Source organism: Phalacrocorax carbo, chromosome 6, assembly GCF_963921805.1.
Source record: "Phalacrocorax carbo chromosome 6, bPhaCar2.1, whole genome shotgun sequence".
In the NCBI taxonomy this organism is placed as follows: Eukaryota; Metazoa; Chordata; class Aves; order Suliformes; family Phalacrocoracidae; genus Phalacrocorax; species Phalacrocorax carbo.
Window position 1 is genome coordinate 3682652 of NC_087518.1, and position 14271 is coordinate 3696922.

Below are 14271 nucleotides of genomic sequence, written 5' to 3' on the forward strand. Positions count from 1 at the left end.
CTTCTACAATGCGCTGTGTACAATTACAGCATTCTATAAATAAGTAAAATACTATAAATAAAATCAATTTACTTCTATGGAAAGGTCAAAGTAAGACTAAGCAAGAATGATATAAACAGGGTTGCATAGAATTTATAATCAGATTCAAGAGTTACGTTCCAAAACCCATAGAATACAAATAGAAAATGATGTCCTATTTTCTGTAAAATCTTTAAACCCCCATCAAAGCCAGCTGTCAGTTGTACAGGAAGGGGCCATTGGCTCCAGCTGTTTTGAAACTTTTCTTCATCAGAAGGTTCTAATAATATTATGGTTGCCTCATTAGGTCTGTCGTGTCATTTCTTGTGTCATTATTTGACCACACATTCAAAGAGATCAGAAATAAGACATCTGCAATCCTGTTATGGAATGTGATTAGAAGGAATAAAAATTCCAGAGATCATTTATCTGTTAAAACCTATGGAATGCCTCCGTAGGGAAAAGATAAATATTTGGAACAAAAAAAATGCAGTCTATGGAACCCTCTAGGGAACCAGTATTTTGGAATATCAGAACATAAAGGTTTCTTCCTATAACACAACAAATCCCAGTAGCTAAGCTGTTAGTATTATAAGTCTACTTTCCTATTGGCATGGACCTATTTGCCTCCACCAAATAAACAGTGAAAACTGTCCTTTTGTGAATTATGCTGGGTTTGTGTGTGAGGTGTGTTTTTAGCAGTGTTAGCAAAAAAAAATAATCCATTTTATTATGGTTTTATCATCCTCTTGTATCCCTTGTTCTGGCCTGCCCACATCCAGGGATACCACTGATGTAGAGTGGTTCACTTGTGCCATATTTTCTGCTTCTTTTATGGGGTTGTCTTTAAGACTTCCACCTCAAATACTTTTAAAAGCTTCTTAAAAGCTCTTGGTTCTACATTATCTATCTATCTTGCTTAGCAACTGCAGACATGCATTATATGGCAAATCCCATTCCAGAAGAGAAAATAGATAAGATGTTGCGAGTGCTGGAGGTATAATAAAGACTTCTCACACAAAGAATAAACAACTCAATGAGCAGCAATAAACTTAATTTGCACATTAGATATGCTTTTCCAAGTTCTGACATTTCAGTTGAAAATAATGCTGAAGCAATGAGGCCTATAATTGAACAGCCAAAACTTCTCCAGAGGGGAAACAAAAACAAATGTTCCCTGCAAACAAGATCATTTTTATACCACATTGTTACTCAGTGTTTTAATAAACTTCATAAATGCCAAACAAAATATTTTTTCCATGTTTTAATGTGATTTTCCCATATTGCTCCATTAGGATGTACGTATGTGATACGTGAAATGGTATATAACCTTAATGAAGTCAGAGCTGCCTAAACCCTAAACTTCTTGGTTTATTCATTGCTAGCTGTGCTGTAACATCGTCTCAGATTACACGTTGCACTGCATCACCGCTAATTGCTCTTTCATAATATCAGTATGAAAAAGATTTTTGCCAGCTGCAGTAGCTTAGGGAGGAGGTCATGCCCGCAGGCTGCAGCAACTATTCTGAAGTCATTGAAAAGAAGAATGTTGAGAAAAAAAAAGAGTTGCAAATTACAGTTAATAATGTGCTCTTCTTGTAACTACAGGCATTATTATTGTTAGCTCTTTTGCAAAACTGATAAATACGCTTCCTATCATCTCAGAAGTTCCACCTTTAAACATGTTGTCCTCATTTAAAATCAACAAATATGAATGCTTGTATAAGAAAATGTCTGTATTGAAAAGATCATGTGGGAGCAAAAAGAAAAAAAACCATACTGAGTTTGCCTCGGTTTTCCTTCTTTTTTATTTTTTTTCTTTTCTGTCAGTGATCAAAGATCAGAGGATATAGAGCACAGTCATTTCGTATGCTGCTCATAGGAATATCTATCCAAACAATATCTCTTTTCATGTCCTCCAGCTCTGGACTAGTCCACCTGAGTGGTAAGTTCATACAAAATCTTTTTACTAATGGAGACAGACCATCCATCAGCACAGCAAAAACGTGAAGAAAAGGACTGCTTTGGACATAATATACTCCAGCGTGCTCCACAATGTATTTAACTGTGTTTCAAGGAAGAGTGAAGAATACTGCAGGGAAGACACCGCCACTGCAGAGCATCAAGCGGGCTGGGGTCAGAGCCAGCGCGTGAGGTTACACCAGCAGCTCAGCCCCAGCAAAGGCAAAGCTGCAGCCTTGGAGGGAGGGAGAATTACAGCAGATGTGACCGTTTGCTATCACGTGTATCCTAGCCCATAACACGATTTCTGGATGTTTAAACTGATAACCACAGGATGGCTGTTAGGGAAATTATTTATACACCTCTGACTAAAGCATCGCAACATCTGTAAGTAAAACTGCTGGCCTCACCAGGGTGGTCTGAAAAGCTGAATTAGGTGTTGAAGTTGCCAGTGTTTCCAGTGGGAGGACTTAGACCTCCATCCAAAAGCAACACAGACTGCTCAATAAATTGCCTAGACCAACAGGAGGAACTAAGCAGAGGCAGGCGGCTGAGCGCTGGCAGTGCCCGCCGCAGCTTCGGCTGACAGCAAGGACGGTCGCCCAAGCGGGGTCTTGCACAGAAGGTCCCTTTCTGCGAGCAGACGCCTTCCTGGGCAAGCAGCACGCTGCTCGAAGCGACAGCCGCCCGGGGGCTGTCTGCCCCTTGCGCCGCTGCTTGGAGGCTCGTGGTTAGAGCAGCCATCGGGGGTCAGGTCCTTCCCAGCCACGGGCGGTGAACCCTGTGCCTCCCACTTGTCTCGGCCACGACTTTGTACAAGTCCGCTCCAGGTGGAGAAGAGCTGGGAGCAAAGAAAGCAGCAGCCCGGGGGAAACTGGGTCCCCCCGCAGCGAGGGCACGCAGTGAAGATGGAGTGGGGGAAAGGACGGACAGAAACCTGGCTTTCCAGTCCTAAAGGTTATTTATGTTTTATATGCGAGTGCCACAAAGTGAGACCGGTAGAGAGTTACCTGCGCTTAGTGCCTTAAGCAAAAACGGGGGGGGAGAAGAATGGAAAAACAGAAGAAGAAAGCATGTCTTGCATTGGAGCGGGAAGTGCTCTGCAGCCAGGCCTTGCTAGAGCCATATAAAGTTTGGGAAACATCACGCCTAACCAAGTAGTTGCACTATGGCACATCTCGCCAGATCCCGTCAGTCGTCTTGTCTTAGAGGATGCAGGATTTGGCTTCTTATAACAATCCTGATGGGACAAGTTCATAGTGTTGACTCTCAAGTTGGCGAGTCGCTTTCTTTTTAAGGAGAGAATTAAAATTTTATCTCATATAAATAATGGAGAAGAAAATAATGCTAAAGTGAGAGGAAGATGTTCCTCATTCTCCCTTCAGAAAAAGGTCTGTTTAGTTACATTAACCTGTAGGTAATCATTGAAATTATTTAGTTAAACTAAAATCTAATGTAGGAAAACTCAATCAAAAAAATAACATGCTTTCAGACAAGGGAGCGTCCTGTGAAATGAGGTGTCTTAGTATTAATATCCAGGAAAACAAACTGGTCTGAAAGTATAGAAGATACCCTAACAGATCCCTTGTTTTGTCATGAATGCTATTTATCATTAATTTATAATAATTATTGATCATAATTATTTATCATAAATTTATCATACTTGCTATTAGACTGGGGGAGGGCTGGGGATGATGGCCATTTTAATATTCAGAATCAAAAGCCCTATGAAGGGCCAAAGAAGAGTTTTTGCTTGGCTCTGATTTGTTTTGGAGTTATTTACCGAAGTATCGCACAGCAGCTGGGATGCAGAGGAGTGGGTGGCTTCAGCATCTGCAGGAATGCAACCTATGCAACATATACCCGCCCGACGCTGACGGAGATAACCCCACCTGGTTTTCAGATTACTTCATAACATCTTATTTCTTTACGGCACTCCAGCTTTAAAGTCTCTTCTGCAGTCTCGGATGTGATATAAATTGTAAACGAGCCGAACAAAGTCATTCAAGCGCACGGCACAGGGTACGCGGAACCGCGGCGCTGCCTCGGTGTCGCTTCACACCGCGGCTGCCCAGTGCCTGCAACAGCACAGCCCATACCTGCGGCGCCTAAACAGTCCTGCAGTGCAAATATCATTAGTAATGTTACCACCTGGTTCTGTGGATACCTTGGGAGTCCTCCCTGATAAACAAATCGATTATCGGAGTGGTGCGGTCATGAGGTTTTCTTTGCTGCAGGCAGTGGAGAGCTCAGTTCCAGCTTTAAACCTGTCAATACTAGCACTGATTGGCACAGGCTTGGGCATCCCAATGAAATAAAAAACCAAAAGCATAATCTTTCTAATATTCATAAAGCACAAAAGAAAATACTGAAGTACCTTTCACAACCAGGTGCCCTGAATTTCTGGCAACTCCGAACTGATTTGTCGCTACACAAGTGTACACCCCGGCATCTGATTTTGTGATGTTATGGAGCCTGAGACTGCCATCCTCTAGTAAGAAAACCCTGGGGAAAAAAGTAAACAAACAAAAAAGAAGAAAAGACGACTTCTGTTACAGGAACTGTAATGGAAACGCAATGCTACTTTTAACATTTAAATGCTTCTGTTATACTTTTTCTCTTCTACAGCAAGCTGAATATGTATCAACCAGTTTTCACCTCTGCTTATTCCTAATTCCATATTAAGAATGTTACATTGACATCCTGGCGTTGACCATTAGCTTATCTAGCTGACTTCCTTGCAGCAAAATTTGGAGCCTGGAGGAAGACGGAAGACCCAACTTGTTACCTAATGGTGTTATAATTTACCACGGGGGTTATTTTTTTGTCAGATCCCAATGCTCCAGTTGTGTCTGAGCCCAGCTGCCTGTGCAATTTTGTCAGGATTATTAAAAGATATTAGCAGACTAGCTGAGATGCTGAAATGCCATCTCACAAGCCGAGGAGCCAAATCAAATACATCGCTGTCTCATAGGGCCCTCGAATCACCTTATTAGTCACTATGTTGTTTACCCCAGTTTGCAGAGTATTGGGTAAATTGCATTTAATAGTAATTTCAGGACCACTGCTGGGTTTTATGGACAAAATTAATTTCTAAGCTTGTTCATATGCTCCTTCATGTCAATGAGACACTTTAGGATGTAAGTCAATACAGAGTTTGGCATAAGTTTTCCTTAGGTACGATTTCACTGATTCCCTGGAATCTTTTTGCTTTTGCATACAAGGACAGAGCTTCAGGGTTTGGGGATTTTTTCCCACATATATACAGAAAACATATCTACCAAAAGCAGAGAATTTAAAAAACAAAACTGAATTAGGTAAGTGATGGGCTTTTGGACAGAAAATAATATGATCCTGTAATGAGTTGTTAGTTTTGAGTCAGTTCTTCCATCTGCATCTTGCACCTGGTAGATTTTGAAGTTCTTGACCATTTTTTTTCTGAGTTTAGAAGGGCAGTGGGCTGAAAGACATAAAGTTCCTGGAAGTTTCATGAAAATGGGGTCTCTATGTACAGCCCCTCTCGCCAGTAAAGCCACTTCTCTTAGGAGGAATCAGAGAACCTGCACCCAAGCAGGGAAGAGCTGCACTCAAATGCCACACTTTCTTACATCTGAAAAAATCCGGCTGTAAGTCACAAATCCAGAGGAAACCAGGCTTCATTCATTCCAATGCTCACAGAAGCGCTGCACTATTTTTTTTATATTCCTCTTCTAATTGACATTTACATCTAATACAAGAATCCTTTTATAAAAAGAAAATATCTAATTCATGCATCACAGCTTGGGTATTTAATATTTATTACTAACAACATAAGATTGGATGATGTAATGAATTATTAAAGGAAATGAACAATAACAAGAGCAGAAGTTGGTGCTGGCAGTAATATAGCAATTAAACACACGAAAACATCGTAGTGTCTTGCTGCATTTCACTCTGGTATTTATACTCTTGTAGCTATATGTGTAACACACATTAGACCTTGTTCTGCTTCCCGTTATGCGCTGCCAGCCTCTCAGCTGATGACGAGAAGCGCCAGATTTGGATTTGTGGTGGTCTTGCTTACGTACCCCCAGTTTCATGCCTCCCTCTCTTGTCTGACCTTACCCTGCCAAAAGATCTGCTCCTGAGCAGGGGTGGATTTAGGAATGAGAAAAGCTGAGATGTCCCCGCGGTGCCGGGCACTCTCTCACTGGGGTGTGGAGCTGGGAGGGGAAGGGATTTAGGCTTGAATGAAAAATCTTTGTTACCTTAGCAATAATCACCAGGCACTGCAGCAGTTGTTTGCATGCAATCTGTAGTACGGTGAGAAAAGAAGTTTGAGTTTAATACTCCACCATATATCCATATTAAACTGGAAAGGAGCAAAATATGAGGCAACAAAGTACGTTCTTCAATATAATGATGTATCGACTAAATGACATTTTTCAGATAAGGAAGGATGAATAAGCGAGAAAGAACCGAGCCTTCCTGCTGGCATCACGACACGGTGCATTAGGAAGAGAGACTACGGGTGCCTCTCCCTGTCAGTGTGGGGACACACCTGATGACAGTATTTCAAAGGCAGGTTTAAATATGGAGAAACATTTGCAAGTATTTCATTTCTGCCTCTGCAATTTTCTTTGCATTAATGATGCATTTCTTCACATCGTTTTGCACCAGCCACAAGAAAACACCCTCTTTAGAAACTGCTGGTGATAAAAGAGTTGATTCAATTGACTGGCTACCTAACATATGGTGGCTTCGTCAAACAGTATCAAAAGATATTCAAGTGTGAATCAGTAAATGTTCATAAATGGGATACCTGAATAATAAGTTACAACAAGTCACCATAAAGTCTTTCTCACCATCAAATATTGAAGCCCTGTTATTTTTACTACCGTTGCACCTAAAAGTTCTGGGTACAAACTGGAATCTAGAAGCGGGCATGAGGCAAAAATAAAAAAGACAATCTGAGCCCCCAAAAGCTTCCAATATAAGTATTTACACAGGAAAAACAGGCTGTAAAAATACAGAATAATAAAGAGGGGACTCTTTGAATGCACAGGCTCTGTGCTTAGCCCCCCATGGACTTCTGGGTAGGGCTTTTTCTCTGAAGTTTAGCGGTGTCTAGCTCAGATTTTTTTCCCTGCATTCTTCATTAGGAATTGAGACCTGAATAACTCCCAGCTTCCTGGTTTATCCACTAAGAGGAGTTTGTACCCTCTCAAGATCTGACTGGGTAACATTTCATCTGAAGAAATACAGTCCTGAAACAACATTTCAGCAGCTTGGCAGGATGAGGATGGAAGGGCTCTTTGAATGGATCAAACTGGAGCTTAGCAAAGAGAAACTATGAGCTAATAAAAGCTTTAGAGTTGTTTGAAGCAGAGGTCACACTACCTAAAGAAAATTAGGGAGCCAGCAGTAAATAAGATACTCGGGCAGAATTTATGTAAAAGCACAAAGGGCTCCAGAGTAATTAGTTAGCAGGGAAAGGAATTAAAGAAGGAAAAAAAAAAGAGAGTGATTTCTGGCTGTACTGAGGTCTGTGTCAGGAGAGGGATGAGAAAGCAGAGCACAGCAGAAAATCAAGATGATGCATTTCAAATGCAAGAAATCAAAAAAAAAGCAACGTGAAATACCGACCCAGTTGCCACGAACAGCAAAGTTGCCATAAGCTTCCTCAGAGCCACGGCTTTACGCCGTGGGTGGGTTCAGAGGGGCTGCACTTTATCCTCTTCCATTTGTCTTTCAAATAATGGAACTATGACTCTGAAGGCAATGGGAATATTTCCTTTAATGAGCTTTGGATCGAGCTCTAACAAACAATTTATAAAGAAGCTGTGAAACGCATGTCTCACCTGCTGAACGTCTTGCTGAAAACCGTTACTTTTCACAACATTTTAGACTGCGTGAAGGCTATAGATAATAATTCTTAGCATTTGCATCAGAAGACAAGGTAATTTCAAGTACCACGACAAGACAGAAAAGTTTAACTTGCCCAATGTAATGCGAGCAGAATATTTTTTCTGCCAGGAAAGCTGGACTTCTCTCAATAAGCAAACGAGTGCCTGTCGAGGGACAAAAAGCAAACGAGCTGAAGCAGGTCTGATAAATGCATCCCTGCGAAAGGAGGAGGAGAAGGAAGAATGAAATTAACTACTTAGGACAGCTGTTCATAAAGCCCTGTTGCAGCAAGGGATTGCTTAAGCATAAGCCTAACTCTAAACTCACATGTCTGACTTACAAAATGCTTAAATACCCGTCAGACTAGTGCTGATGCCTGCGTTCCTGCCTGAATTACACAGGTGCTGCCTCTGGGTAAATAGCTCAATTAAGCAAAGTTGCTGGGAGGAAAATAGATGAAAATCGGTTATATAAATCCATACGAAGTTCCTGCACACAAGGGCTAATGAGAAAGACCCAGAAATATCATTCCATTTGTAACAAGCCTGGGAACTTACCCTACAAAAAGATGGATATGTTGGATGCAGCTGACTTCATGTGGATCATAGGAACATAAGACAGCTCTTAAAGCCCAGTCCAGAGTCACGCCTAGCCAATTTTCCATCTGCAGGATGCCCGTGGCAGAGGGCGAGGGCGGGGTGAGGATGCAGCAGCAGGTACCACAGCCCCTTCCCAGCACCGAGTGACCTGTAACCCAGGGCCAGGTGGTTTTGTCTTCAGGAATGAATCCAAAGCCCTTTGAGCATCTGCAAACCTTTAGTCCCACAAGGCTTTGTGAGAAGTTTTTCCCTGGTTTATTTAAGCATACTGTAAGCGTCGTCCGTTTCTTTGTTTTTAATCTACCGGATTGATCCATGTCCTTGTCCTCTCTGAGTGACTCCATTAGTCCACAAGATAAGCATTATACACAGAAAGGGACAACAAAGAGCCTGCCCAAGGTGGGCTGGAGTCAAAACCGCATAATGTTCAAAAACAAGAGTTTGCAGTGTTTCTGCAGAAGACATGAGACCGGGAAGAAGCGAGAGCTCATTAAAATTGTCACACATACTTTTTAAGTAAAGAACTTGAGAAATCAAGCAGGGATGATAGCTACAGCTTTTAATTAACCAGGCCAAACAAACCATCTCCGAAAGTGTTGTCTCATGTGAACAAAAGATTGTTGATGGCTATTTGCTTTGATCTTAAGAGCATGAAAGAATAATATGTATTTAACAAGGCTGATGGAAAAATAAAATATGAGAAAAGAAAGAGGTGTCAACTCATTAGATTTTAAAGTGCAGCAGAGGTAATTTTTATGTGCTGCTGCATTGTTCAGCCGATCTGTTTTAGAGAGAGGTGCGATTTTAATTCATGGATGTGAATTGCGTTAATTCAGTACAGCAAAAGTCTTTGAAATCCCCATCGAAATTGGTTGAGCTGCAAGGGTGTAAAACCGGGGGTGAATCAAGCCTACTTCTGCAGATTTCAGCACTGCCAGTAGGGTAGCTCTCTCTTCAATGCATAAAAGAATTCCTTTCAAAATAAAGTAACCCTGATACTTACTGTAAAGATTCACTCTTCTTTTCTCCTGTCTGCCTCTAACATCAAGTGTCTGACACCTCATAATGTTATTGAAGTCATCATCGCAGCACTGTGCAGATAAAAAGGGAGTATGCTGGATCTGATGAAATCAGAGGCAAAGTAATTTTTATTATCTGAGAAATCCTATTTGAAACCATGTCTTCTCAGTCTCACTTTACTGCTCAAGAGCAAAACCACTCTTGCTTTCATAGGCGATGAAAAGATATATTGTTTATAAATTCCTGCAGATATGCTGGCGGACGGTGAGACAATAACTGACTTTTCTAATTTCACAAAGATTGAGAAGCATGAGAGAGGTGGAATTAGAAAGTACAAGGGGAAGTAAGTGAGGGGCAGAAACACGAGCACATCTCTCAGGTGACTCAGAATTACTAGTGATTTATGCAGATATAAATGTGAGTAAAGTTTGACTGAGTGAATGAATTGTACCAGCTGATGACAGCTCTGGTATTTTTGAAAAGGTCCCACTGAGTCCCATCTGAGATCCGACTGTCTGTATTATATGTTAATGAACTTTGTACTGGTTTATCCTATTCGGAGCATAATTTGTATGCTAATAGTATTGCCATTTAATAAACTATGCTTAAAAGAAGATTTTCCTTATCTGCATGCTGATATAAATGAGCTTCAGAGTTGACTGACAATTAACTGGAAATAAAGTAAGTGCCATTAAACTCAGTGTTAACTATTTGGATCAAAACAAAATTACCCAATCTAGCTGAACAGTCTTATAAAAATATTTTAGAAAAGAATCCTAATAGCAATGATAGAAGGCGATATTATAACACTGCTCCTTGCTATTTCCTAAAATTCCCCTCCGTTCCTAGAAAGAAACGTTATTTTTGCATAGAATCTCTGCAATTTGGGACCACAAATATTTATTATATATAAATATATACAGGCATCTGAACTGAGTTATACACCATCATAAAGCTTCCAGGCAAAACACAGTGGTTTCAGGAGATTCGACTCCCTTTAATGGAAGATAGCTAAAGCTGGTTTGCCCTGTCTTTAACATACTCAAGTATTAAATGTGAGGCAGATGTTCTTATGAGATGACCAAAGAAAAAAGTGACAAAAATACCACGTCTATAGACATGTGTCTAAATCGATTATTGTTATATGTCTCAAAACTTGCAGCCAGGGAATACTGGGCAACAGCACCTCTGCGTGTACAGGAACGACAGACGCGCCAGCCAAACGACGAGCTTGGCGATGAAACAAAACAAACAAGCAACCCCCAAAAATGTTCCTTGCTATGTTTTAATTCTTTCGGCTTTCTAAGTCCTTGTGATAGTTTTAAGGTGCTTGTGAGCCTGTTCGTCCCCGGTCCGCTGCGCCCAACGAACAGGCACATTTCTGGTCGTCTTCCACACAGAGAACTTGGTTTCGTGTCGTATTTACAAGATATGGCCCATTTATGGCTCTTCTCTTCCCTGTGTCTTTGTCCTATTTCAAATATGCATCTAAAGAGTGGATGCCATGGGAGCAGAGATGTGGTATAATCCTGGACTGAGACAAGAGCCATACCTTAGCACATCCAGGGAAAAAGAGATTCATTGGTTATTAGTCTACTTTGTGCATAGAACATAATGAAACATCGTATTTTTGTAGCCATACGTTGATGAGTCTGAACATTCATAGCAGAAAAAAATTTAATGTTAAAGTAGTACACTGAGAAGGAAAGGATGAGGAACTAGACTTTATGAAATTCTGTGGTGAGAATCCAGGCAGAAAAATGAATTGAATTGCCAAAGAAAATGGTTACCATTTTTTTTTCTATTTGACAACAAGTTCTGTTGTTTTTATGAAATCTTTACAACTCTGGTACATCCGAGAAAAGTTCTTTCAGCACAGGATGGTATGCCCACACCACTGCTATTCCACCTAATCCTACCATTACTCGTTATTTTTATGATTTGGACATCATCAGGAGTTCAGGCACAACCATTCATACAACCAATTTCAGTCCAGATGTAAACCAAGGCCCTCAATATAGGACTTATGTAGAATTTACACAGTACATAGGGCCCTGAATTACCCTCTGTGTGGGATTTTAAGTCACTTACAGGGAGCTTCTTCCCTATCAGCTTGCCAGAACATATTTCAATAATAAAAGTATAATAAAAACTGCTGTTAACTTTAAAGTATTCTGTATATACAAGTAACTGAGACCAGGTACTCAGCATGGTGCTGGCTTGCTTTCAGCAACTGTGGCCAGGGTGTTCACGGGCGCGTGCACACACACACACTAGAGCTGGAGTATTGGAGGTGCTCTTGCAGTAGGTATGTTCTAAGGTTGGACCGATTCATGTTTTAGCAATCAAATCAGGAGAGGGATTTTGGAATGAATAGTTCAAAATTCCTAACTCGGGTAAATATAAAGGACAGAAAAACAACCAGAATATGTCCATGAAGCAGGGAAAGGACGTGAACACGGTCCTGTGCCCCCTGCTCTGGGGGTGCCTGCTCAAGCAGGGGGTGGGACGGGGTGAGCTCCAGAGGTCCCTTCCAACCCCCGCCAGTCTGGGATCCTGTGAAAGGGAGAGAGGGCACAGCACTGGCATTCACTGGGGTTTAGTTTACTGCAACTCCATACGACGTGGAAGAGTGACAGATTGCTTGGGACATCTCAGCATGTAGGACAGCCCCTCAGAACGGCTCACCTTAACAAGGCTCCCAGGAGTCGAGTAAGAACAATTTAAAATTGTATTAGAGCGGTGTCATACAGAAGGGAAATTGTAATAAATCCAGCATCACACAGGTTGTCGTTCTTTCTTATACATGAGAACATATGGTTCATTTGCTTACTTGATGCTCACACTATCTGATGTGCTAAACACTATTGCATTAAGTAGTCAGTAATACATGATGAAATTAGGTTTATTGGCTTGTTCCATTATGAAAATCTCTAAGGAGAGAGAAAAGAAAGGAAAAGCCCTTTTCTTATGTCTTCCACTACACTAATATTCTCTGTCTGCTGCCTGCCAGCATTTCATTGGGTCAAGTAGCAATGGGGGTCCCCTTCTGCCTTCTCATTACTCTGCAGTGGATTGACTTCAAATGGAAAGATAACAGAGAAAGAAGAAAGGGGAAAAACAAAGCAAAATAAGGTTAAGAAGCAAAATAAAATATTGTCTTTTTCTTCCCCTCATCTGTGCTCATTCTTCCTTCTCCTTATATATCCCTCCCCATCTTTCACTCATATGCTTTCCACTCCCCTGCCTTCGCTCCCACCTTGGGGGACAAGACAGAAATAACTGGAAATGCGGAGCCCACAAAGAAGGAAAGGCTGAAGGTACTTTGGGTCAGTCTGAGGCACTTTCTGGCATCCCTTTGGTTGTAAAACTTTACTTCTGCCAATACCATTAGCTCTGGTGGATCACCAAATGTTTCTGCTCATGGGTACTGCCTTGTTTTATGTTCCTCCTAGATTCAGTGACATTACTCAGAAGGAAGCATGGGCAAATTCTTGCACACTTATGCCTACAAACAACACTGAAAACAGAAAAATACCGCTCCGGTTCACAAATAAATAATCAAGAATTATATTAATAGCTGCCTCCATTACTCTTTTGCAACAGCCTCTTCTCTGCGACCTTTCATACAGAAACCAAGACCATTGTAGTCTAAGCATAAGATATTTTTAGCTAGAACATAGATTACTCCCTGCAGCTCTCAGCATTCCCTTGGGAAAGGCGCGATGATGGGTTTTGTCTGGTTAGCACCGAATATGTAGCAGTAGTGTGGCCTGAGAGATGAAGCAGCAAAGCAATTCTATACAGCAATTTCAGGTTTTGTAGGAGTTTTCATGTCTTAATATGTAAGTTCAGGCCAAGCACTGAAAGCAGGCGGGTAAATCCATGCCTTTGATTTCTGTCAATCTATTTGTTAGCAAGGAATGGAGCTGAAGTGATTAATCAAATTTAGCAGATGTGGAATCAATTCCATTGGTTCCCTAAGCAAAATTAGAATTTCATCAAGAGATAAGCTTAATTTGTATTCATGTTGACTTAGAGCGATGGTGTCTAAGATATCTGGAATTGCTCTGATTGCTGATGCCCACACTTCAAGTGCTCTATTTAAAAACTAAAACAGGGATTGAACTTCTTTACAAGCACACAGACACTGATAAGGTAGAAGGGTTAAGGCATATCATCAAAGCTATGCAAACCTTCTTGTGGTAGAAAAGCAAGGATAAATACGGAGATACACTTAATCCGAGCTTCAAAAACCAGACTTAAAAAATTAAAATAATAGTAATATTAATATCCCATGGCTATTCACCTAGCTGCATCGCTGTAGAAAACTGGAAATAGAATGGTAAGCGCTGGAATAACATGAGAAAATATGTTCTATATGAAAATTGTTACCAGTATACAAATGCCTATACAACGGGTGCATGAAGCAGGGTGGTCTGTGGCACTAGGCAGCATGACAAGCAAAGCCTCTCTTTGCCTGTGCTACTCATCAGGTCTGACTTCAGCACGGGTGGGGTTTTTTTCAGACACTATGGGTAGGGTTAATTCCCCCAGTTTTGCTCATCTAAAAGTTAGGCATCTCATTTGAGATGGAGGTGCCTGCCAAGGAAAAGTAAATAACTGCCTTAGACTGCATATTGACTTCAGCTAAATAAAAGTTAAGTGACATCAATCTCCTCCTTTGTTAGTAGAGTAGTGCAAATTTTGGAATTTTCAATCCATTTTGTCTTGATTCCTCCCCAAGCAGAATTTTTTTTTTTTTTTTTTAAGATAATGGATATTC

At 41.0% G+C, this 14271-nt stretch overlaps 1 protein-coding gene across 1 annotated transcript in view; it reads right to left on the minus strand.

Moving 5' to 3' along the window:
- The window catches only part of LOC135313793 (contactin-6-like), an 83880-nt gene that overhangs the window by 20602 nt on the left and 49007 nt on the right, over nt 1-14271 (minus strand). Inside the window, exon 9 of the mRNA XM_064453442.1 lies at nt 4358-4485. Coding sequence (XP_064309512.1) covers nt 4358-4485 — 128 coding nt within the window. The remainder of the gene's footprint in view (nt 1-4357; nt 4486-14271) is intronic.